Source organism: Helicoverpa zea, chromosome 29 (assembly GCF_022581195.2).
Source record: "Helicoverpa zea isolate HzStark_Cry1AcR chromosome 29, ilHelZeax1.1, whole genome shotgun sequence".
NCBI classification, from domain to species: domain Eukaryota; kingdom Metazoa; phylum Arthropoda; class Insecta; order Lepidoptera; family Noctuidae; genus Helicoverpa; species Helicoverpa zea.
Window position 1 is genome coordinate 6212913 of NC_061480.1, and position 26573 is coordinate 6239485.

Genomic DNA, 26573 nt, shown 5'->3' on the forward strand with positions numbered 1-26573 from the left:
TTTATATAGGAGTTCTCAGTCTAACAACTCCATTAGTTCTCAATATAAAACAACTTACAATTGCACTTAGCTTTAATTGTTTTGCTATTTGATAAGAGATGGCGAAACTAATGAAACCAAAAATGAAATATGATTTGTGTGAGCAAATTATTTGCTGCGTTCCTCAACTTAAAAATCATAGGTGTGTCTTGATTTTGATAATAGAACATTAAAAACTTTCGAACTATTGTGGGTTTGTTGTTGTTTGCGTTTGATATGGGGGCAACTGCAGGGGCCCGATTCTGCTAAGTTAATAATGTCAAAATTGAATAGAAATTGAATCACAATAGCAGTTTTAACCATATCGGGCATTCCGCTACTAATGTAAGACCAATCGTATTCCAACGACAATCGATTGGTTTGCGATTGGTCTGTCAATTTTGGTCTTTACGGTAGTTTGCTCTACAATCATATTGCAATCGTAAATCATTAGCAGACAAAATGATTCATTATCAAATGATAGAAAAGGATAAAAATGTTTATTTCAAAGAATAAATAGCAGAATGCCACATACGCTTCAATCTTAATTGAGTCGTGATTGGATCTCAGTCGAATATGAATCGTATGTCGCTTAAGTAAAATTAGGAGAATCGGGCCCCCGCTTCGTGAAAGTTTTAGAAAACTCACAAAGCGATTTCGGCCCAACCCGGGAATCAAACCCGAGGCCTTGGACACAGCAACCAAGGAGGCTATATACCTAGAAACAGCTAGGGGTTACTTAAAAATGAAACTCGTAGTAACTGATCAACATTTTATTGCGTTCAATCGAGCTCGAACTCGATAATGTCTGCAAGGTCCATGTCTCCGTCTCCGTCGCCGTCGCTGTCGCTGCTGTTGCCTTCTTGTGCCTGAAAGTAAAGAAAAACGTTAAAAAGTTGCTATTTTAAAATATATAGAATGTAAGATTTATTTTGTGTGTGTGTGTGTGTGTGTGTGTGTGTGTGTGTGTGTGTGTGTGTGTGTGTGTGTGTGTGTGTGTGTGTGTGTGTGTGTGTGTGAGGGTGTGAGCTCCGTGTGTGAGCTCCGTGTGTGAGCTCCGTGTGTGAGAGTGTGTGAGCTCCGTGTGTGAGAGTGTGTGAGCTCCGTGTGTGAGAGTGTGCGAGCTCCGTGTGTGAGAGTGTGCGAGCTCCGTGTGTGAGAGTGTGTGAGCTCCGTGTGTGAGAGTGTGTGAGCTCCGTGTGTGAGAGTGTGTGAGCTCCGTGTGTTTGATGTGTGACTTATATTCACGGAGTAAGGAAATATGAGCGGAGATGCCATAGGGCAGGTCAGTCAGGCGCCTTCTTGGTCAAATAGCATAATAATATAGTAGCGAGATCAAAACGCTCAGTTACGTATGATCTAACGTGGTGTTCATTTTGTTTGTCACATCTGTCGAAGATTTTTTCCAAAGAAGGCGTATAAGGGCGAAAACAGTAACGTTCCTCGTCCTCGAAACCGCATTTCAGCACGCTATTTTCTTATGTGATTTTGTGTTACGACATCTTGGCTATTCATTTTCTTCTCCATGGTTATATCTCAGTGCTTACGCGTGGATCTGTGTGAGTTGAGCCTTATGTCCATGTGACTCGCGTGTAATGTGTGTTATGTCAATGTAAATTCAGTGTTTTGTGCGTCTGTTGTGCGAGTCTTGTGTGTGTGATCTGTATGTTATTTATTTATCAGTTGTGTTTGTGTGTCTATACACTCATATATCTCCCTACCTGTCGCCTGGTGCGTCTCCTGCGCGGTCGGTCGTCGCGGTCGGAGGAGGCGGAGGAGGCGCCGTCCAGCCCCAGCACGGCGTCGCGGAGCAGGGACGACGCTACTGCAACACAACGACACATTACTTACTGGGTACTAATAGTCTGACCAACTTTATGGAAAAACATCTCTAAGTTGACGACCTCGATGGCGCAATGGTCACCATGCCGGACTGCCGAACCTGAGGTTCCGGATCCGATTCCCGGTTCGGTCGACATGTGTGTGATGAGCATGTTTGTTGGCCGTGGTCTGGGTGTTACAATATGTATTAAGAGATTATTAGTAGAACCAGACTGATCGACATTTTTTTTTTATACATGTACCGTGTATATGTTGCAGCGAACTAAATAAAATTGCCAATCAATAGAGCGAACGACGACATTCAGTCATACGTAGTTAAGCTTCTACATTCAACACTACAACTAGATAATGCTTATGCAAAGTTTCATTTGTAGACTGCGGCATGTACCTCTATACGCACCCGGTCAGAAACGGTTATTATGATATCGCTGTGATATCACAATAATCACTCAACATGATTTGTATACAAGCTGTTGATTTGCATCCGTGCCATATTTAAGAACGTAATTATGCTAATGATTCTCGACCCAAATCAACAAAAAAATTGGTACGCAATTTTTTTTTAGCCGTAGTCATCTAGCCGTATTAAAACCTGTGCGCGTGTGTTACTGGCCTTAAAACCGTGCTGCGCCCTCACACAAACGCAAAAACCAAGCATACGCAACGATTATTCATAAATTTCATTCATAAAATTGGATTACTTCTAAAATACTACGACATTATAATGACAAAAAAAGCAGTGCATATTAGCTATTTCCCGTCTATTGTAATTCCAATCGATTATTTACGTATTATACGTCCTCCTCCTGAAGTATGGCACAAATGCAAATCAACACCTTGTATAGCTATGTACTCACAGTCATCATCATTATCAGAGTTGGAGTCTGAGCCGTCTGAGCCATTCTCGGAGCCTCCCGCTAACTCCTCTTCATCATCTTCCTCCTGAAATATTACATAAACATTTATTATCTATACTAATATTATAAAGCTGAAGAGTTTGTTTGTTTGTTTGAACGCGCTAATCTCAGGAACTACTGGTCCGATTTGAAAATTTCTTTCAGTGTTAGATAGCCCATTTATCGAGGAAGGCTATAGGCTACTTTTTATCCCGGTACGGGAAGTAGTTCCCACGGGATGCGGGTGAAACCGCTGGCAGAAGCTAGAGTTACAATAAACATTTATTATATGCGATAAATCGCAATTGTACAATCACTGCAACCTACGCTAGTACATTTCCTAGTGCAGGTTGCACCCGACTGACACTTTTAAAATTTAATATGCTGAACATGTATTTATATAAATGTGGTTCTTCAAATCCCAGTTCATTTGCTAGAACTAACGGACAGTTCTTTTAAAATCAAAATTAAGGATATTCTGATTAAAAAGGCTTATTATAACATTAATGATTATGGCAGCAAGAGATGGCAGCTCTGAAGTGGACAACAAGTGTTTTTAATATATTTTTTTTTTGTGACTATCATTTGAAATGTGCTGTCCTTATGTATTTTTTGACGTGAAAAAGTGCTAAAAACTAGCCTATTTTCAATAAACGTTTTTGACTTTGACTTTGACAATGACAGCCAGGACCTACAGTTTAACGTGCCATCCAAAACACAGTCATTGGTGTCCAAGATATACTTAGTTAATTCCACGTCAGAGGCCAGATTTGAGAAAACTGACATCAGGGCTTGCCTAGGTGATTAACCTGCAGCTTACTCGATACGAAGAGAAGAAGCCTAATTTGAAGTATTGCCACCTCACTATAAAACGTGGACTTAAAAAGTACCGGCTTTAGTTCTAGGTTTAGTCCTGTATTTTTTGGGACAGTGATTTAAACCTAGAACTAAAGCTGGTACTATTTTAGCAATACGTTTTATAATAGTGGGTTTTATAGTAAAATTTAGACTTTTTGATTTGGCAAGTACCAATGCAACTTTTCTAAGTTTGTATGTACTTTCTAAGTATATCTTAGACACCATTGGCTGTGTTTCGGATGGCACGTTAAACTGTAGGTCTCGGCTGTCATTGAACATCCTTGGCAGTCGTTACGGGTAGTCAGAAGCCAGTAAGTCTGACACCAGTCTAACCAAGGGGTATCGGGTAACTGGGTTGAGGAGGTCAGATAAGCAGTCGCTTCTTGTAAAGCACTGGTACTTAGCTGAATCCGGTTAGACTGGAAGCCGACCTCAACATGATTGGGAAAAAGGCTCGGAGGATGATTTAGACTCACCGCATCGTCATCATGGTCTCGCTTGCGTCCGACGTCGTATATCTTGACGCAGGACTCCTGTATGGCCTCGAAGTCCCCCATGTTCTCCACGAGAGAGATCTGTGTGCCGTGCCGCGAGACACCTAGCGCATATATGTTTCTCCGTACGTCTATTGTGGCTGTTGAAATGGAGAAAATATTATTAGTTTCTTTTGCAAGCTTTTAAAACTTTCTTAAAAATTGGTTGGAAAATAGCCAAAAATACATGAACCAAATATCTGTGTACCAATATTCTCAAATCGATTCCGTAAATGTGCGACAGACATCAACCGTCTTACCACAAAAACTTTTTAACGTCAGTTTATGCCTTGTCTAAAAAAATGACAAATTATGACGTTGACATATGGTTCATTTTGCAGCCAAAATTTTATTAGACAAGTGTAAAACAGGGTTTAAAGTTTTTGTAGTAAGGCCCATAGAGTTACTTTCACGTTAATATAATTAGAAAAGAGATTTAAACTGTAGTCTAAAGTCTGGAGGAGGACATAACCACAAAGAGGATATGTGTGCTAGTTTTAAGGTATTTGTCTATGGGCCATTGATGCCTGAAAATAAAGATGATTTGATAACGTCTTTAAATCTATGCCAAAATCGGCAAGTATGCGTTAAAAAAGGGTAATTGAACGCAGAAAACTAAGACACAACAAGGTTTTATTTTCATTTATATTTCCTCATGTATTATTTAACAGAACACTAGTAGGTACATATTCAGTATATGTAGTTTTTTACTCAAAACGCAAACTTGTAGTTTTTGACATAGGACCAATTGCAGTTTGTACAATGATAGGTGACTTTTAACCTGGATATTTAAACTTATTCTCCTAAGACGCGGGTGAAACTGCGGGAAAACAGTTAACATCTAATACTTCTATACTAGAATAATCCCTACTAATATTATAAATGCGAAAGTAACTCAGTCTTTCCGTCTGTCTGTTACGCTTTCACGTCTAAACCACAGAACTGATTTTACTAAAATTTGGTACAGTTGACCTTGAGAAATAACATAGGATAGTTTTAATCCTGGACTTTTGAAGAATTCTCTTGGAAACGCGATATAACCGAACTCTACGCGAAGCCGCGGGTATAACTGCAAATATACTTGCACTGACCTATACTAGAATAATCGTAGGGGTCTAGAGTCTTGAAGCTGGTGTCGAACTGACTGCGCTCCTCCGAGTCCTGGTCCGAGCACACCGCGTACAGCGCTGTGCACATCGGGTTGAATAGTACCTGGTAACAAATATAAAGGATAAAATTAAAATACATAAATAAATATAAATTCAGAATATAGAAAAACTCAGTACTAGAATGTCAAGCCTGGGAAATGAACCGCGGCTTTAGAATCGGGTTCACACACTGAAATAATGAAAATATTCAAACACTGGCTTCTGCTCGCGGTTTCCATGCGTTCTGGATGGTGACAAAAATCCTACGTCCTTCTCCCTCTAATTTTCAGCTTAAACGGTTGAGCCATTCTTGAGTTATAAAATGTGTAACTAACACGACTTTCTTTTATACATATATAGATTTACGATTAAAAACATTCATAATCGAAAATACTAAACGAAACGTTTATGTTTAATGTAATTGTTAAAATAATTGTTAAAATGTCTAAACTGATTAAAGTGACATATAGGGATACAGATTGAACAATCATAAAATATATATGGGTACAATTAAAATGTACTCATTAATTTGTGATTAAATCGAGAGTAAATTTATGGGAAATTGTTAATGTAATTACAAGATTTCACTTACCTCTGATTTGTCTAACGTAGGCACTGTTCTTAATAGATGAAATGTTCTAAGATCCCACACTTCTGTATTTGATATTACCTGCAAACAAAAACATACTATATATTCACTCAGTTCAAGACTTTTCGACCATATTTACGGGTAGTCAGAAGCCAAAAAGTATGACAATCAGAGAACAGGTATTAGGTTGCCCAGGTAACTGGGTCGAGGAGGTCAGAAAGGCAGTGTAACTTTCACAAAGCAGCCCGGATTATCGTTAATGCTAGTGATCTCTCTCCGGTGGGATCGGGTTGTCGTCCCATCACGCTATGAGAGTGAAGGAATAGTGAGTGCACCTGTGTCCAAGCAAATGCGCCTGCACTATAACATGTCCTGCACAGCTGGCTGATCTCCTTATATGAGAACAGCCGCCGTGGCCGACAATCGGTCGCACTATTATTATTATAATCTTACCTCTAAGCCATTTGGATGGAATACACCGCTATGCGTTTGATTTAATTTGTCGAATTTATGAATTTCTTTGCCCGTGTTTACGTCCCATAATACGCCGTCTGTAACAAAAAAAAATATTGCATTATAATATTATAAATGCGAAAGTATGTCTTTACATACTGTATATGTGTCACGCTAAAACTATTAGATGGATATTGTTAAACTGTAGGTCCCGGCTGTCATTGAATATCCTTGGCAGTCGTTACGGGTAGTCAGAAGCCAGAAAGTCTGACACCAGTCTAAGCAAGAAGTATTGGGTTGCCCGGGTAACTGGGTTGAGGAAGTCAGATAGGCAGTCACTCCATGTAACACACTGGTACTCAGCTGCATTCAGACTAGAAGCCGACCCCAACATAGTTGGGTAAGCTAGGCAGATGATGACATATACCTGAGAGAACCAGTTCATCAGTGGGGTTGAAGGTGGCCCTGTTCTTGGCGTACTGGTTGCTGATGGCTGGCGTGAGGGTCATCAGCTCGCGGCCGGTGCGGGTGTCGAAGATTGTGGCTGTTTCGCCTTTGGTACCGATGATGCGTTCGTCAGACATTTTGGAGAATTCCACGTATTCTTCGTTGTCTAGTTGGAATCTGGACGATAGAAAAATTGGGTAAACATTTTTAAGAAATTAAGAAAATAATGCTGCTTTGAGGTCTTTACAATTTTTCAAACAATTTAGTTCATGTTATACATAAATACAATAGTTGTATTATGTATTCAGTAAATAAATATGATTGTTATAAAATATTGAAGAAAAAAAACCAGTCGCTTTTTGTACCCTTAGAAATAGTAAAAAATCGCGAATTTCCATTATTCAGTATTTGTTTGTTGTTACAGTGGGAACAGAAATACATCATCTGTGATAATTTCAACTGCCTTACTCGATTCATGAGATAGACGGACCGCGAAGTCTTAGTAATAGGTAATAGGGTCCTACTGTATCCATTGGGTATGAAACCCTACAAAAGATTGAATGCTGAGCACTAAATCACCGAAATATAGAAAAAAATTAAGCAACAAGGTTCTTTCAACCCAAAAATATTAATTTTAGAATTTTATACTCTACTTACAATAATTCAAATTCTTTCATATTCCATAACGCAGACAGCGGTCGCCACGGCGTCGTCGCTGACGCTAATAATAACAACCCGTCTCTGCTTGCCTAGAAAAATATACAGTATTTAGCATGTTGAAATTCAAAACTATTTATTTTAATTTGACTGCAAAACAGCTCAGCTGGCTGATCTCACTGTGACACTGAAAACAGGCTGTGACCGACAATCGGCTTTAGGCTATCATAGAAAAATATTTGGTTATATGGCATAAACTATTTACTGCACTCTACAGCCTCGTTGCCTGCTATCGTCTGCCTCGTTGGTCTCGGGTTCGATTCCCGGGCCGGGCCGAAATCGCTTTGTGGGTTTTGTTAAACTTTCACAAAGCGGGCTGGAGCCTGGAAGTTGGTGATTGATACGCCCGTGCATCGGAGAGCACGTAAATGTCGGTCCTGCTTGTGATCTCTCTCCGGTGGTGTCGGATTGTCGTCCCATCGCGCTATGAGAGTGAAGGAATAGTGGGTGCACTTGTGTCTGCGCAAATGCTTGTGAACTATATGTCCTGCACAGCTAGCTGAGCTGAGCTTCTGACTGCTGACAACCCGTAACGCCTGTCAAAAATGTTGATATGACAGCTAGGACCCACCAATTTATCGGGCCTTCCGAGAAACGGAGAAACTCCTCATCTACCCACGGACCGATCGAGCCAAGCAATGCTTATGATCAATCTTCAATCAATATTATATTAGCTTTGTATATAAATGATAAACATACCTGCATATGATATATGTAAGACTCGTGCACTTGGTAGGAGTTCTCCTCGACGCCGCTGAACAGGTTGAATATTCGGATGTCGCCGGAAGATGTCGCTGCGAGCAACTGTTGTTGCGTGGGCTGTAATATGAAGTTATATTGATTATCAACATGGATAAACATGCATAAGTTTGTAAGACTTTATAAATATTGGTTTTTGATTTTAATATGGGGGTTGTTTTATACCCAGATTCTATCAACACAGAGTCATGAAATTAATAAACAAAAAATAGGATTTTGTTATTTAAACATTTTATGCTCCGCTCAATTAGTGGTGTTTTTGAGTGGAAAAAATCATTTGGTTGGTCAAAATATTTTCACTGGGTATCGCTTTGGTAGAATCTGAGGTTAAATTAAATAATCTCAAATGCAAACAGATATTTTTTCATAGAAACTTACGAAATATTAAAAAAACAGTTGATTTGCAAAATATTTATGTAAATTATAGTTCGGCCATTCAGAGAATGCGTTCCTGACACGTCGCGATTGAACTGACGACGTAACTTTGCAATGGCGTTGCAGTTACGATAAAAATATTTTTGCTGGTTGTTTACCGTTTTAACAATTGAGGAGCATTAAAACAACATTATTATATCAATAATCAATGAATGTTATTACGTCGTCAGTTCAATCGCGACGTGTCAGGAACGCATTCTCTGAATGGCCGAACTATAATGAGAATAATTTAAAAACATAAAAGCTTCATTCTCTATTACATTTTATTACAAAAAAATGTAGACACTAAATCTTATTACTTTAAGTAGCAAACTTGGATTTTTCAAGTTCAAAAATCTACAAAATTCTACTTTACATACAGTACCAGTGTAACTTAGACAATTTTCAATTTAAAATATTACGAAAAAAACGTAAAACTACTTAAATCAAACATTCCAACTCACATGAAATATAGTATGCGTAAAGTAGGCATCATCATCTTGCAGCCTCAGCGTCCGCACGGGGGCGAAGTTCGAGTGCACGAGCCGCGCGTCGGGCCGCGAGCCGCAGCGCAGCCCGAGCTCGCGCCGCGCCACGCGCCCGCACACGTTAGACGCGAAGCCCGCCGTTAGCGCTCCGCCCCCGGTGCGGGGGGAGGGACATTTGTGGGGCCTGCGGGGAGGAAGGAAAAACATTTATTTACATTCATAACAGAAAAGGAAAGAAGAAAATAATACAAATGGGCAATGAAGGGGGAGTTCATATAACCCAGCGAGTAAATGTAAGTAATATTACCTCATCCTCCGAGCCCTTCCCAACTATAAAGAGGTCGGCTTCCAGTCTAACCGTACGCCGCTGAGTACCAATGTTTTACAAGAAGCAACTGTCTATCTACACTCTTCAACCCAGATACCTGGGCAACAAAATAATCGTGATAATATCTGGTTTCAATCAAAGTCATTCAAATAACTGTCCTTATCTTGCGGTACCTCAATCATTTCATTTGTAAACGTCTTAGCGGACAGACCTAGCTCGCTCATATTCTTACTACAATACATAAACGACGAAGAATTTAGAATTTCCTCTTTTTGGAAAATTCTATTACAAATCTATACTGGCTCAAACAGATTGAACTGCGTGCACTTAACAACGAGGCTCTTACCAAGAGTGCAATGTAACTCACTGTCAAAATTCCTAGGGTGACACACAACTATTTTTCGTGACTAAATTACTGACAAAATTGAGATGCCACTTGATAGAGACAGACGGTTATTGATTCCTTTTCTACCGAGAGAATTAAATATGTAATACCTACTTCGGAATGGTCACCCAAAAAGTTACTCACTCGAACAAATTGAACTGCGGGCAGGTTACAACGGGGTTCTTGCACAACGAGTGCTGGTTATACAGGTACTCCGTGATGATGGTGTGCAGTGTCACCCGGTGTTGGCTCGGGGTCGGCTCTCCGGGGGTGACACTGAGTTGCTTCTGTAACGAGCGCTTGTGTTCCGATGTGGGCGTAGAAACTGTGCTTAAAGGCGTGTTTTGTACTTTTCTGGAACAAAATTTTAGTTTTTATTAGTTTTTTTTGGCTTATGTTTAACTGATCACCACATATAGTAACAAATAGCAGACGACAAAGAAACAAACACGAAATAGTTTACATATTCGGTTGTCGAGTTCCCTCGACCTTCTTTCGTCTCCATCATCAGGTCAGCTCCAAATCTTCACTGTTGCATAGTGTTATAAGACATACACCTTATAGTCAAGTTTTTAACCTGCGCATGCCTACAACTTTCAAAAGTTGCCCCGATTTTCTCAAGGTTTCCATCATCAGATCCTGACCTGATGATTATGGGACCACCTGTGAGGTACACCCTATCAAACAAAAAAATAATTTAATAAAATAGTCCATAAATAGTCCTATGAACGATGTTTTCATAACGCCTGAACAATTTTCAAAGCATTTTTTTCGTATGAAGGTGTAAAAAAAATAAATTAGAGAGTATGCCATATTTTTTTAAAGATTTTTATCTTTTTTTTGAGATACATCACATTGTTATAGGACGTGGGGCAATTTTGTATGGATTGTGATCCGTCTTCTTTGGTGGTCGAATACAATTTAAAGTGAAGTCGTGACTAAAATAGCTGGTACTATTACATTTTTAGACTTTATTTTTCTGGTGTTCAGTAGATATTTCTGGTTACAAAACTAAGGGTATCAAAGCATTTTATGGTGGTCATTATATTTGTTCCCGTTTTTTTTTTAAGTAGTTTTATCATGTAAGAGTGTTGAGTTTCATCATATCATAATTATTGCAGAATCAAGTTAAACATTCATGCTATTTTACCTAAGAACTGTGTATCACAATATAAGGAGTACTAAAGAGTAATTTTGCATGACAGAAAATTCTAAACATCAATTTATCTGGGTGTTCTCATCACAAAAACAGCTACATAATTTACTGTTATAATTTCGTCAGTCTACTAAAAAGTGAGGATACTCTTATGAATAACCCCATAACCTACATGCGAAAGTTTTCTAACTACGACAACAAATAAATTTGTCAAAAAAGAATAATAACAAAAACTAAGAGTAAAACTAAAAACTAACTTAAAATAATATTGTGAACAATCAGCGTTGCAATTGCAAGTCAGCAAAACAAAATCTAAAGAAATGTTTTCAAAAAATAAATTTAATTATAAAAAAGAAATATAAATATGAATTTCGAAAAATAAATACCTTTTTACAACTAAATTGTTATCGGTGCGAAGCCAGGGAGGGTCGCTTGTGTAACAAACAATGTTCGGGTTTCAATATCAGTCTTACTGATAGTAGCACAATTTTATACATTTTTAACCGACTTCCCAGAAGGAAGGTTCTCGATTCGACCAGGCATTTACGTATGTATTGTGTTTACGGGTATCTTCGTCGTATAAAAACCGACTCTAATAATATTTATTTGTATGATCCGATGATGAAAACTATGAGAAATGGAGGTGGCAAAATAAACACAGCTGTAGGCACTACAGCTAAGTCGAGAGTATTTTTTTTTTCTGAGTGTTTTGGGAAGTCGGTTTTTACTTATTATAGAAATACAATTTCAGTAAGGCGACTATACCAATACCAATACATTTGACGGCAGATGATATAATACTGAATGAGAAAGCATCGCATAGATGACAGTTTGATATAAAATGAGCAAGCATATTTTAGCAAATACGGTTCGAGAGTCCACAGCCAGCATATGTGCAATTTGTTACTGTTTGCTATAGCAAGTAGACCAGGAGATACAGGAGACACATGCGACAATGCCGCACCAGTGTAGGTAATCAAATTACTTACTTTCACATACTTTAGACACAGTTTAGGTGCTAAAAAATAATAAGGCGAGAAATAAGCAACATCATCTGCCTAACATTTTCCCAATTCTGTTGGGATCGGCTTCCAGTCTAACCGAATGCAGCTGAGTACCAGAGTCTTATATGCCTATCTGAACCCAGTTACTTGGGCAACCCAATACATACCTCTAGGTAAGACTGACTGGTTGTCAGACTAACTGGCTTCTGACTAGCCATAACGACTGCCAAGGATGTTCAATAACAGCCGGGACCTACAGTTTAACGTGCTATCCGAAACACAGTCCATGGTGTCTAAGATATACTTAGAAAGTACATACAAACTTAGAAAAGTTACATTCGTACTTGCCTGACCTGGAATCGAATATACTTGAGAGGTTGGTTCTTTACCCACTAGGCCACCACGACATTTTTTTTTTAGTTAAAAGTTTGCCAACATACGTTAGTAGTTATAGTTATCGGCGCGAATCTTGAGCTCTGACCTTCATCTGCGCAGAAGTAATCTATTGGGTCCCTTTTGTGGTATGAAGTGAGCCGCGGGGGCGGGCTAAAGCGATGATTGGCCCGCAGTGCAACGCGTTATAGCCGTCACTCGGGATTGGTTCTTACTAATAAATCACTTCTGCGCAGATGTAGGTCAGAGCTCAAGACCCGTGCCGATGATTAGTAGTTAAACTTACCTAAGCTTAATAACCGTCGGTATGGGACTGGCGTCGTCGCTGTGCATGTGCTGCGACGAGTTCAGGTCCAGGCTGTCTCGGTGTAGGGAGCCGCCGCTGTTGGCACGGGACACTGATAGCCGGGGCTGTAAGAAAGAACCATGTATTAGATAAAGATTAAAAGTCATTTATACAAAGTAGGCTAACAATTAGAGCTTTTTGAAGGTCAAGTTTATAAAAGGCTGCTCGAAAATCAGCTGCAATTCTTCACTTCCTATGTATTTTTGCTCGGAAGAAGAAATGGTGGAACAAACTCCCCACCTATGTGCGTATTATAGGCATGTATTTTTTATATTCATATTTTGTTGTATAAAGTAGTCGTGGTGGCCTAGTGGGCAAAGAATCGACCTCTCGAGTAGGAGGGCGCGGGTTCGATTCCAGGTCAGGCAAGTACCAATGCAACTTTTCTAAGTTTGTATGTACTTTCTAAGTATATCTTAGACACTATGACTATGTTTCGGATGTCACGTTAAACTGTAGGTCCCGGCTGGCATTGAACATCCTTGGCAGTCGTTACGGGTAGTCAGAAGCCAGTAAGTCTGACACCAGTCTAACCAAGGGGTATCGGGTTGCCCGGGTAACTGGGTTGAGGAGGTCAGATAGGCAGTCGCTCCTTGTAAAGCGCTGGTACTCAGCTGAATCCGGTTAGACTGGAAGCCGACCCCAACATAGTTTGGGAAAAAGGCTCGGAGGATTTGTTGTATAGAAAATGGATAAAAACAGATATATATCGAAAAACAAACGATATTTGAATTCGGGCTATTTTCTTTCTACAATTTTCATTTTGGTATAGATGCCTAATTACTTCCAATAATTTTCGAGTTTATTTCATTGAATCGGATATTTAAGTTGGGTCCCCGCGCCGCTAGGTGGGGGCTGTAAGCTACAGATAGACACTCACTCGGGTAGGAGTAGAAGGCGTGTACACAGGCGGTGGGGGCGGCGGGGGCGGGGCTGGCAGCGCTGGGGGCGGCAGCTTGGCTTCGCGCTGCAGGGTGGCGGCGCTGGCCGTCAGCCCCCGAGCCGCTAGGTGGGGGCTGTAAGCTACAGATAGACACTCACCCGGGTAGGAGTAGAAGGCGTGTACACAGGCGGTGGGGGCGGCGGGGGCGGGGCTGGCAGCGCTGGGGGCGGCAGCTTGGCTTCGCGCTGCAGGGTGGCGGCGCTGGCCGTCAGCCCCCGCGCCGCTAGGTGGGCGGCGACTAGTTGTAGTAGTTGTCTCTCGTTGTAATTTATTCGGGTTTGGGCTACTACGTTTGCCTGGGGAATAAAAACAAACAGTTAAAAAAACTGAAACACACGCTTTTTGCAAGGTTTCACAGCTATACTCTTTTCACGGAGCCATGAGCCAAAAGGTAAACAAAAAATGACACTTTCAAAATGGCGGGTATAACCCGACCGATGACAAAACGTCACATGTTTGTGTAAAATGTTCGCAGTATGTGTGGTCTACAATTTAGTAGGGTTCTATGTTTGACAGTCAATTCTTTTAGGTTCTTTTATATGGAAACGATTTAATACATATTTAATAAAAATAATAATTTACGGCATTTATTCTATTTGATTTCAAATAAGTCTAAAAGGATTACATAAGTTCTACAGACATCGTTCTAAAATATCATTTCTAATGTTGTCAGTGTATTACTACTGTAGTTATTTTTATACAGTATGTTCACTACTTCAATCGCGACTTATAAATAACCCTTTTTATGGTTTGGTTAACTTTTAGCTCATGCCTCCGTGAATAGGGTATAGTCATTGACATATATTCTAGCGATAGACAAGAACATCCATACAAATAATTTACCCGCTATGTCGTCTGTTGACATTTCGTTGACGTATTGTGACATGTAGTCATCCTCATTGATGTTAATTGCAGAAGTGTCGCTCGTATTTTGCCTACATTTTTCATTACTCAAAAAGTTTATATCTAAGTGAATTCAAAATCATATAATATATCAAAAAGTTTATTTATATCTAATTGAATGCAAAATCATGTAATATATTAAAACCAGGAACTTATTTTTAGGGTTTTTAATATTAATTACGATGTTTTTTTTCATAAGAGGGCTATCACAAATTTTCGCGAATTTAATTATTTTTTCTTGAAAGTAAGAACATACCATGACAAAGTGAAGTCTGTTTTCATTGATATTTTACCTACTGCTAGTTTTATGGCACATCTGTTTCTGCACGATTTTCTTAATCCATAATTCAAGATGGCGGGCGGGAACAAATTAATGCATATTTGTAAAATTGAATTGTAAATGAAAAGTATGATATACAAGCGTTGTAATAGCATGAACAGCGTGTAATTTTACTAACTTGACTCTCGAATAGTTTATATGTGTAAGTTTATACCTTGATATGTATTTTCTATTTTATAATTGTAATTTCATAGACATCCATCTGACGCAGGTGTCAAAATCGCTCTGATTTGCCATTTTGGGCACTGCATAGTCTGCAGTGCAGTTCAGTGTGGTAAGCTTTTTGTTCGGAACGTTCTATCTAGTACGTAGTACATATATATCGATGGGTATAGTCATGTATTGTCATCAGAACTGAGATCAGAGCGTGTGCAAAATTTCATCTTAATCGAAGGCCGGGAAGTGGTTCAAATTAATATTCCAAAATTTTCTTACATACATAGTTACAAGTGAAGCTAATATAAGCGTGTTAAAAAAACTTGGTGTTAAGTTTCGTGTGTGGAATAGTTGATCATATTTTGGAATTACAACATGACGTGCTCCTGTCGCTTCTAATAATAATATCTAAGACACCGACGGCTGTGTTTCGGATGGCACGTTAAACTGTAGATCCCGGCTGTCATTGAACATCCTTGCCAGTCGTTATGGGTAGTCAGAAGCCAGTAAGTCTACACCATTCTAACCAAGGGGTATTGGGTTGCCCGGGTAACTGGGTTGAGGAGGTCAGATAGGCAGTCGCTCCTTGTAAAGCACTGGTACTCAGCTGAATCCGGTTAGACTGGAAGCCGACCCCAACATAGTTGGGAAAAAGGTTCGGAGGATGATGACGTGCTCCTGTCGCTTCTCTTGTAAGATCCTCCCTTTGTTGAAGTCGCTTAACAAGCTTACCCGATGTATATTAGCGAGCGAGGTCTCGAACTCGGCGCCCATATGCTTGCTCTTCCCCGACACTCGCTCCAACAGCTCTAGCGCGTACTTCTGGAACATCACGTGTTCTTGTCGCTTCTCTTGTAGTATTGGGTCGCGCATTAACACTGAAAATAGCAAAAAAATTGAGGTTAATTTTACATAAAATAAACTACATGTATGCTTATATAATAAGAGGAATCATTCAAGCAATTTCATAGTAATTCCGTATAGAAAATAAAACCTAACTTAAGTTCGGCAGGCTTCGGCAAACTTCGGCACGGCACTAGCAACTTACAGCCTTATTACAAAAACTTAAACATCTGTTGTACACTTGTCTAAAAAAAGTGTGGCTGCAAAACGGACCAAACGGACCTACGACATAATCTGTTTTTTTTTTTGACAAGTATTCAACAGATGTTTAAGTTTTTGTGGTACGACGGTTAGTGTTTATAACTGATTCTACATAGATAAAGGTATGCAGTAGTGTGTGCTAGCCAATGTGTGGTTGGAGGCGCCACTTCTTCCCAGTAATAACACATAGGAAGTGGTAAAGAGCGGGCGTTTTTGGGGCGATCTCATGTAATTCTGACGTTCAAAAAGTGCTGTTTTTGAGCCAACTTTGAATAAATTATTTTTGATTTTGATAGCGTAACTGTTGAGCACCCTAGCCCAGCAGTGGGCTCGACACTCACCCTGTATCTGCGACGTGGTGAACAGCGGCAGCTTGGATATGATCTGCCTCACTGTTGGGCATCGCGCTAGCCCGGCCAGGGCTCGGCACGCTAGCCCGCGAAGTCGGTCCGCGTCCGTGATGGGGGATTTTACCATCATTAGTGATAGTAATACCTGAAAAAAAAACCATTATATTTCAAATTTCTTGAATAACAATAAAAAAATTACAAAATGTGTACCCCTACGCGACTAACGTAGTCACCATACAATATGTAATTAAAACTCTGTCTGACCCGTAAAGTAATAAAAGGTACATAGATGACATTCTATTGCTATCTATTGCTATTGTATTATCTATAAGTACTGCAAAGTCAAATCATTTATTTCATTTATTAGCCCTTTACAAGCACTTATGAAACGTCAAAATATAAATAAGTTTGATTCTAGTTGCAGTCCATTCCAAAAGTTAGCATGAAAGATGAACGGAAAAGAACGGGCAAGAAACTCCATGACAACACAGCGAAATCATATCACAATACATCAACAAAGGACAAAGGCAACTTTTACCAGATGCGGGAAGTAGTTCCCTCGAAACAGCTCGTTATAAGTACATCAACATCTTCATCTTCCGAGACTTTTCCCAACTATGTTGGGGTCGGCTGCCAGTCTAACCGAATGCAGCTGAGTACCAGTGCTTCACAAGGAGCGACTGCCTATCTGACCTCCTCAACCCAGTTACCCGGGCAACCCAATACCCCTTGCTAGTTAGGTATAAGTAAAACTTACCATAATACCGTTGTTAGTCCGTACACTCTCCCACACTTTCTGTATGACATCCTCGTACGATTTGAGAGCTGTCTTCTTTTTACTTGATCCCGTTATTGAAAACCGTGTCGTTGAACTACCCGCCTGTAGATAGAAATATACATACAATGTTATTTATTACGAAAAAGTGCGAATACTAAATTTAATATATCTAGAAAATGGTTAGAGTTAAATACTCCTTAGGCCCAAGCTTACCGATAATATTAACGACAGTTTTTCTCGAAATAACTGTTTAGTTTAAAAAATGATAGTGAAAAATTTTAAGATAACTAAGAAGTGAACTGAGATACAGAATATTGCTTAAACACGTATAATATGTGCTTGTATGTATCTGGGTATGCCTGTGTCTTCGTGTATGCGTTTATATGTCTGAGAGCTCGTGTGTACCTGTCTATGTTTATGTATGTGTGTATGACGTGTCAGTGTGTAGATGTATTTTATTTGCATGTGTGTATTATTTGTGCACATAAATCTGTTCCGTCTCAACACTCACCCTATGCACAGGGGCGCAGACGCGATTAACGAGCACATTGAGCGCGGCACGTCCGGTTCCGGCACTATCTCACTGCCCAATGTGTGTATGAGTATTATGTGCGTGTATTATGTGTGTTTCTGTGTGTATGACGTGTGAGTGTGTGTGTATATATGACGTGTATGTGAGTGTTTGTGTATTCTTTGTGAATATTAATCGTATGTATGTATACTTTTTGTATATTATTTGTTAATCTGTGTAGGTGTGTAATATTTGTGTATACTAATTATGTGTGTACTCACCCTATGCACAGGTGCGCAGACGCAGTTAACGAGCACGTTGAGGGCAGCTTTCTGCACATCCGGTTCCGGCACGATCTCGCCGTCCGCCGCGCCTGCCAACACATCTGTGTTAGAATCAGACTTGTTAGACAAGTTCTGACTTTTGTGTTTATGTTAAGGTAGGAAATATGTTTGATATTTAAAAGTCGTGGTTAGAAATATCTCGTTATAAAACATTCGATATTCAAGGATTTATTGTGGGTAGACAAAATAATAATAAAAAATATGTATATTTTGACCTTACTAAATTATTATTAACCGAGTATTGTTATGCTTAAAAATGTGTTTGGATAATATAAACTAGTCAAAAATAATGGCTTAGGATGTATTTTAATGTAAATAAATATTTGTTTTCGATGCTAGCTGCTTTTTCCGGTTTCATTTGCGTTTCGAAGGAACTTCTTCCAGGCCCGGATAAAAGTAGCCAATATCCTTTTGGCACTAGACTATCAGTGTAGGAAATAGCTGTAATAGCCGGACTTATTGATGGAATTTATTGAGACTTGAACTACATATATGCCAATTACTGCTTAACAAGTGTTCACAAAGCAAAGTTCTTGATTAGTCACAAAAAAAATTGCAATGTCAAGAAAAGAAAAAAATACACAAAAAAGCACTTACCAAGTACAATATTCACTCCCGTAGTCATTTCCGCGTCTTTCATATCCACCTTCTCAGTGAGCATGAGTTGTACGCGCGGCGCCACGCAGCACACCGAGATCACGTCTAGTGCCGACCGTACCGTTTCCGATCTGTTGGTTAAAAGGCATAACAGGGTTCAAAATATAATTATTCTAAATTGAACTTTATTTTACGGAAATAGAGGCAAATACAACGTGTTACAAAAGTATTAAAAAAACTACAATAAATTGTCCTAGCCAAAAACCCGTGCAATATCATATTAAACCAATTCTGTAAAGTTGCTGTTTTTTGGAAAAGTAAACTTCTTAATAGAGAATGATTAATGTTATTATAGAAATGATGTTTTCCTAACATCGAATATTATAATAATAACAAAAAAAACATTTATCTACTATTGTATCTACATTGTATGTAATTAAACTTCGTAGCCTTCTTTCGCTGTGCCCTAAGAGGGTCCATAATATATGTACCCAGCTTTAAGCCACTTGTAACATCATTGTAACATTATGGTATGCAAATAAATAAGAATATGAATACAAATATATACTCCATATATTTGTATGTAAGCCGAACATTATATATACTGTCATGTCGCTCCGATCTTAACAGTACAACGCTTCATTTGCATCATCTCCCGAGCCTTTTCCCAACTATGTTGGGGTCGGCTTCCAGTCTAACCGGATGCAGCTGAGTACCAGTGTGCCACATGGACTGACTGCCTATCTTACTTTCACAACCCAGTTAACCAGGCAACCCAATACCCCTTGGTAAGACTGATTGTCAGACTTGACACTTCTGACCCGTAACGACTGCCAAAGACGTTCAAAAGACAGCCGGGACCTACAGTTTATCTTGCATTTATATAGATTACACTTCAGACCGACTTGCATTTATATAGATTACACTTCAGACCGCTATGGAGGTTCAATATCTACCGCACTGGTATAACATATACCTCACTGGTACAACATATACCTTACTGGTACAACATATACCTCACTGGTACAACATTCTACCGCAACAGTACAATACCTGCCGTTAAAGTTCCACTCGTACGCCAAGCCGACGACCTGCAGTAGCAGCGCCACGCCGCCCAACTCCAGCAGCTCGTCGACAGCCGCCCAGCGTGACCACGCCACGCTCTGCAGCAGTTCTATCTGCTCCTGGATCTCTTCCGGAGATGATTTTGACGCCTAGGGTGGAATAGTTAAAAAATAATCATAAAAAAGTCCGCCGCGGAGTCGATAAAGGAGGTAGGTTCACGGAGTTTCGAGTTCTTGAGACACTTACACAAAGCAACTAGAAAAATACAGTGTAAACTCTATACATATAACTTCAATTAAGGGACTGCATATTATAGCGTTATAAAGAGTTGCAGCCTTACTACAAAAACTTAAACATCTGTTGAACACTTGTGCAAAAAAAGTGTGGCTGCAAAACGGACCTTATTTCAACGTCATAATTTGTCATTTATTAGACAAGTTTTTTTAGTCAAACTTTTAAACGTCTGTTGAACAGACGGTTAAAAGTTTTTGTCGTACGACGGTTGGCATTAAATGGAGATGATTTTGACGCCTAGAATGGAACAGTTAAATCATATAAAAGGCCGCGACTTGAGTCGACGAGTTTCGAGTTCTTGAGAAACTTTCACAAAGCAATCAGAAAAATACTTTCAAAGTAGAGGTATGTTCCAAACTACTCATATTTACCTGTGTGGAGCTACTGTCTATCTGACCTTCTCAGTCCAGTTGCCATGCCGGTATGCCTTGGTAAGATTGATTGTCAGACTTCCTGGCTTAGGAATAGGGTACTAACTATTGCCAAATATATTTAAATGTCATGCAGGATCCACCAATTTGCCTCCGTGGCTTCGGAAACTCGGAGGAACTCGCCTTAACATGGATGGTCAATCATCGACGGACAAGCCGCGAAAGGCATTGCTTAATCTAATGCTCGGACGACCCGAGCAGCTGTTATTTACCAATGAGCTTTCAATATATCACATTTGTTAAGTACTTGTAATTGGTAGAGTTAATACACGAATGCGCATGTTTCATCCCTCTACAGTCCACATTATCAAAGAAGATAACATAAATATCCAGACTTACCTTATAAGGTGGTGGTTCAGGTACATTGTCGCCTTGCTGTCTCGCTACTTGCGCGGCGCGTAACCTTAGGTGTGCCTCTAAGTACCTGTAACAGAAAGATTAGGGTCAGAAAATACATCGAAAACCGCAGTAAAGTTAACCAAGGTCCAGAGTTTAAAGACAATATAAAGGTCAATTAAAAAAAAAAACAGCTGTTCAATGTGATGCACTAATAAAATATTTTATTGAAATATAAGATGCTATCTTATCAATCGCGATTATTATATACCCCATAGTTTATTTATGTGTTTCTTTTACTCCGAAAGTTCTTACAATTCAAATGCATTCCGATTTTATGAACTTTGCAACTGTCATCTAACCTCCTCAACCCAGTTACCTGGGCAACCCAATATATATCTTGGAGTCTCTCCTTTTATAAATAAAATTTTACCTTCTAAGCGCGACGCAGACGTGTCGCACGATCTGCCTGGCGGCGCAGGTCTCGTCGTCCGACACTCGCGACTGTCCTGGTATATATAGTATGTACAGTTTACCTTCTAAGCGCGACGCAGACGTGTCGTACGATCTGCCTGGCGGCGCAGGTCTCGTCGTCCGACACTCGCGACTGTCCTGGTATATATAGTATGTACAGTTTACCTTCTAAGCGCGACGCAGACGTGTCGCACGATCTGCCTGGCGGCGCAGGTCTCGTCGTCCGACACTCGCGACTGTCCTGGTATATATAGTATGTACAGTTTACCTTCTAAGCGCGACGCAGACGTGTCGTACGATCTGCCTGGCGGCGCAGGTCTCGTCGTCCGACACTCGCGACTGTCCTGGTATATATAGTATGTACAGTTTACCTTCTTAGCGCGACGCAGACGTGTCGCACGATCTGCCTGGCGGCGCAGGTCTCGTCGTCCGACACTCGCGACTGTCCTGGTATATATAGTATGTACAGTTTACCTTCTAAGCGCGACGCAGACGTGTCGTACGATCTGCCTGGCGGCGCAGGTCTCGTCGTCCGACACTCGCGACTGTCCTGGTATATATAGTATGTACAGTTTACCTTCTAAGCGCGACGCAGACGTGTCGTACGATCTGCCTGGCGGCGCAGGTCTCGTCGTCCGACACTCGCGACTGTCCTGGTATATATAGTATGTACAGTTTACCTTCTAAGCGCGACGCAGACGTGTCGTACGATCTGCCTGGCGGCGCAGGTCTCGTCCTCCGACACTCGCGACTCGTCTTCGTCGGCGCTCAGTATCGGTAATGTCGAGATCACGTTGTATAGCTTGCGGAGACCGTCCTGGTATAAAAAAACATATTTTTTAAAATATAACTATAGTAGCTACAGTTACCTACCAAATTTTTGAGAAATCATCCCAATAATAAGTATAGAAAAAATATCCTTGTCGGACATAGTGGCTGTTCTCATATAAGTAGATCAGACAGCTGCGCAGGACATTTTATAGTGCACAAGCATTCTTTGGGCACTCTCATAGCGCGATGGGACGACAATCCGACACCACCGGAGAGAGATCAGGCGCAGGACCGACAATTTACGTGCTCTCTGATGCACGGGCGTATCAATCACCAACATCCAAACTTCAGACTACTTTCATCATCCTCCTGCCCCTATCCTAATATAATTTGGGATCAGCGCAGCATCTTTTCTCCTTGCATTCTCTTCTAACTGCCGTTATCTCGCAAGTAACATTATTTTTCTAACCGTATCGAACCACTTCAGGCTGCTTTGTGAAAGTTTTTTAAATTCACAAAGGGGTATCGGTCTGACCCGAAGAAACCGAGACTCCGTGCCTAGCCTATTAAAAAGCAGCTTACTATAAAATACCTTGAAAATTGAAATATAGCATGAATTTATGAAGTAGAATAAATAATCTCTGATGAAATAGTACTACACTCAGCTATTTATTGTTTTCTCTAAAGGCAACAACATAAACAAGCCACATGGCTTATCAAGAATACTGACCTGATGATCAAACTCTTCAAGTATGACCCTGAACTGGAAGGACAGCCCGAAGAACATGGTGGCGTGACAGCGGCCTGAGTCGTGTGAACACTCGAGTAACCATAGTGCGTATCTGTATACAAAATGTTATAAAATAAGTATGTAATATCTTCCAAAAGTAACGATATGGAAGGTCTGTATTTTTGTATATGAAGTTCTACATAATTTTGATTAAAAATAATCTGACTAAGATTCCAGTGAAACTAAAAAATATTCTAAATTCAATTGCTCTTATTCGTAAGTTATGTTATCTCGGGTCATGGAGCTAAAAGAATTTTACTCTACGATTCTTTCAACACATTAAAATTTAGAAGTCAAAGACGTGGTTCAATTAGTGAAAAATCAAATTGGTGATTTTCAACGGGAAGTTGGGTAAGGGCTTATATATTGTGACACATTGTGTACTGACAGACGGACACTGACGGACACACGCGTCTATACAAACTACTCACTTGACAAGATCAGCGAGCGTCCTCCTGGGCAGCAGACAGACCCTCTCCATGGCATCCTCGCAGTACGCCAGGTAGTACAAACAGATGGACACTCCGGTAGCAGCTACTGACGGACGGGGGACTTCTAGAAATTTCTGTGGACAATAAAAGTCGTGGTGGTCCAGTGGTTTATGCTGCCTCCCAAGTACGAAAGCAGGTCCAGACATTACAAAAACCAGCCAAATGCGAGTTCGAACCGCACATAAAGGGCTGTCGTTGAACATCCTACTGCACAAACAGAACAGCGCTTACATATGACGCGAACCTTACTAACACTAAGAGACGGAAAGATATTGTCTGTACTTCTCACTCTACATCAAAGTTTGTGTTTACAAACCGATTCTTCGCATTTTTAGGTCCATATTTGTATAATAAAATAAACAAAGTAGTACCTATATACGACCTGAATTATGCCAGAGCAAAACTGCGGACGTCGCAGTATTTACAAACACTGAATTACGACGAAACCGAGGAGTTGCTGACTGTGATCAAATAGACATACTTAGGTATAATTGGGTAGTACGTAGTAATAATGTTAAGTTTTAATTTATTCCTAAATTAAGTATAAATAAAACATGATTATGTAGAAATAATGTGTTAGATATATAGAAGTATATAAAATAAATATTGTTAAGGATGAATCATAGCATGACAGTAACTAAAAGTGACCGCAACGCCTGTGGTACAGATTCATTTCTATACAGGCACCAAAATGTTATTGACCTAGAATAATTAAAATGTAAGACCTAATTAAGATATTATGTACAAACATAAATAAATAAATTTTGATTTGAATTTTGATCCTTGGCAGTCGTTACGGTTAGTCAGAAACTAATAAATCTGACACCAGTCTTGCCAAGGGGTATCGGGTTGCCCGGGTAACTGGGTAGAGGTGGTCAGATAGGGCAGTAGCTCCAAAATAGTTGGGAAAAAGTCAGGCAGATGATGATGACATTGTGGAGGTATGAGAGCAGAGAGTAAGGCTCATCATGCCTCGCAGTAAAGGGAGGATCCTCCGACCGGACAGGAGTTTTGTCCGGTGGGCTACTGCCCGACAGTTGTTGTCGGGGTGATCTATCTGTGTTCACTGTGCGCGCGAACACTGCATGTGCGATGCAGGATAGTTGCGTCTCTGAATGTGTAGATGGCGGTGTTGTGAGTTGTAGTACCGCTACAACATTATAATTTTCTGTATATGCAGTTTTTTACTGACCTGTAACCCCCCCATATTAATGAAGTCAATAGAGAACTTCTTATGACACAGCAGAGCGGCGAGGTACTTGAGTGCCTCGAAGGCGAGGCGCGAGTCTCTCGACTCTCGCACGTTGAGGTAGCCCAGGATCAAGCCTAGGGCGTTTTGTTCGAACACGTGGGATAGGAACTGCGGAAGAAATAATAGAGATTGACGAAAAAATACATTAATACAAAACTGACATTACATATAAGTTCTAGAGTTTCCGCCAGTGGTTTCAGAGGTTTTCCCGGGGAACTTCTAATCGCATCTGGATAAAAAGTAGCCTATATACAAGCTACCAAGCTTGTCTGATATACAAACTATATCACTGACGAGTTTCAACAAAAACCATGCAGTAGTTTTTGAGTGAAAGAGGAACAATCATTAATGTGCGTGTGCGTTTATGTATATTTGTAATGAAATAACTAAAACTACCGAACTAACTGGATAAATTCTTGCACAGCTCGGAAACTAGACAATTTATTTCATTATTTATGACATTTTGTACACTGCAATTTCTCCCAGTCTAACTTTGGTAGCATTACCGTTACCATTATCGGGTAACGTAGGCTATATTTTGTCCGGGTACGAACAGTAGTTCCGCAGGGACGCGGGTGAAATCGCAGAGATCGTTTAGTAGTATATAATGTGTTAATATCTTACCTCCTGATATTCGCCCATGGGTGTCAGGTATCTGAGTATGAGCATCTGTTTAGTGGCGTCCGTAGGTGGGTGAATTTGAATGTTTCCTGCGAATAAAATATAAAATCATAATTAATGATACTGCTAAAATATTAAGTTGGTACCAAACAATATTAAGGTTAAGCGACGCTTGGAGCGGTCGGTGCGTGGATGGGTGACAAACTATGTCTTTACGGGTCACTTAAACATCTTTGGCAGTCTTTACGGGTAGTCAGAAGCCACGTAGTCTGACAGGGTAACTGGGTTGAAGAAATCAGATCGGCAGTCGCTCCTTGTAAAACACTGGTACTGAGCTGCAACCACTTAGACTGGAAGCTGACCCCCAATATAGCGGGGATAAGGCTAATGGTGATCAAGATTGTTTACCTTTAATATAGTATAGGACCAGTTCTTCAAATCATATAGCGTTTGTTCCACCAATAATTCTTCTCAGCAAAATACATAGAAATTGGTGAATGGTGGGCGATTTTGGGGGGCAGTCTTTTGTAAAATTGTCCTTCACAAAATGCTGACTTTCAGCTTACTTTTAACCATCGACTCCTTATTTATTTTCTGTAAATGGAGTACACATACCTATAACATAGGTCTCCATCTCCGCCCAGCTGGAGTTGGAGGAGGTCTCGTGGTGCTGCGGCGGCGGCAGGGCGGGGGGCCGCGGCGGGGGGGACATCATGCCCCACGAGGGGGGGGAGCATGCGCTTACTGGGGCTGAGGGGGACAAAAATTATTTATATACTTGTAAAGAGTACTTAATTTGTTATTTATTTTATGGCTTTAGTTTCTAGGGTTCCGTACCCAAAGGGTAAAACGGGACCCTATTGTTTTTATATAATATTTCCCTAATTTAACTGTCAATGTTAATTTTAAAATACGTATGAGAAAGATAGTGCAAAGCATAAATATTTCTTTCGTAGAAATTGAGTTAACTTTGACAAAAAAATAATGATATATGAACTAAAGTAATAACTGTACATACTATTATAATGTTTGACTGGGGTCTCGGGGTCTTTGCTGGCGTGAGGGGGGGTCCCATCGACTAGCATATCACCCCCTCCACCCTCATCCTTCGCACGGTCTGAAAGAGATACAATTTTTTTTAGGAAAAATCGCTTTACAAACACAAAAAAAAAAACGAATTATTGAAAAAGGTGGGAGAAAGTGGAGGGGGTGTCTATGGACAGGTACACTCGCGCATAAAAGTGCTAT

At 40.1% G+C, this 26573-nt stretch overlaps 1 protein-coding gene across 4 annotated transcripts in view; it reads right to left on the reverse strand.

Moving 5' to 3' along the window:
- Nucleotides 1-776: 776 nt before the first annotated feature.
- LOC124644105 (protein mahjong) overlaps nucleotides 777-26573 on the reverse strand; it is a 30647-nt gene continuing 4850 nt past the window's right edge. The window contains exons 7-35 of one of the 4 annotated variants that reach the window (XM_047183320.1): nucleotides 26344-26442; nucleotides 25941-26075; nucleotides 25329-25414; nucleotides 24645-24812; nucleotides 23393-23526; nucleotides 22902-23013; nucleotides 22113-22217; nucleotides 21772-21803; nucleotides 20930-21014; nucleotides 19854-20014; nucleotides 18801-18931; nucleotides 18141-18244; nucleotides 17328-17450; nucleotides 16562-16715; nucleotides 15849-15994; nucleotides 13816-14013; nucleotides 12715-12839; nucleotides 10020-10229; nucleotides 9139-9346; nucleotides 8201-8320; nucleotides 7442-7533; nucleotides 6765-6961; nucleotides 6338-6435; nucleotides 5888-5965; nucleotides 5239-5359; nucleotides 4091-4248; nucleotides 2718-2802; nucleotides 1740-1840; nucleotides 777-887 (exon numbers count right to left, since the gene is read on the reverse strand). In XM_047183320.1, coding sequence (XP_047039276.1) covers nucleotides 801-887; nucleotides 1740-1840; nucleotides 2718-2802; nucleotides 4091-4248; nucleotides 5239-5359; nucleotides 5888-5965; nucleotides 6338-6435; nucleotides 6765-6961; nucleotides 7442-7533; nucleotides 8201-8320; nucleotides 9139-9346; nucleotides 10020-10229; nucleotides 12715-12839; nucleotides 13816-14013; nucleotides 15849-15994; nucleotides 16562-16715; nucleotides 17328-17450; nucleotides 18141-18244; nucleotides 18801-18931; nucleotides 19854-20014; nucleotides 20930-21014; nucleotides 21772-21803; nucleotides 22113-22217; nucleotides 22902-23013; nucleotides 23393-23526; nucleotides 24645-24812; nucleotides 25329-25414; nucleotides 25941-26075; nucleotides 26344-26442 — 3653 coding nt within the window. In that variant the 3' untranslated portion in view covers nucleotides 777-800. Of the gene's footprint in view, nucleotides 888-1739; nucleotides 1844-2717; nucleotides 2803-4090; nucleotides 4249-5238; nucleotides 5360-5887; nucleotides 5966-6337; nucleotides 6436-6764; nucleotides 6962-7441; nucleotides 7534-8200; nucleotides 8321-9138; nucleotides 9347-10019; nucleotides 10230-12714; nucleotides 12840-13815; nucleotides 14014-15848; nucleotides 15995-16561; nucleotides 16716-17327; nucleotides 17451-18140; nucleotides 18245-18800; nucleotides 18932-19853; nucleotides 20015-20929; nucleotides 21015-21771; nucleotides 21804-22080; nucleotides 22218-22901; nucleotides 23014-23392; nucleotides 23527-24644; nucleotides 24813-25328; nucleotides 25415-25940; nucleotides 26076-26343; nucleotides 26443-26573 lie in introns of all 4 variants that reach the window. The other 3 variants (XM_047183319.1, XM_047183321.1, XM_047183318.1) reach the window with 3 other exon arrangements.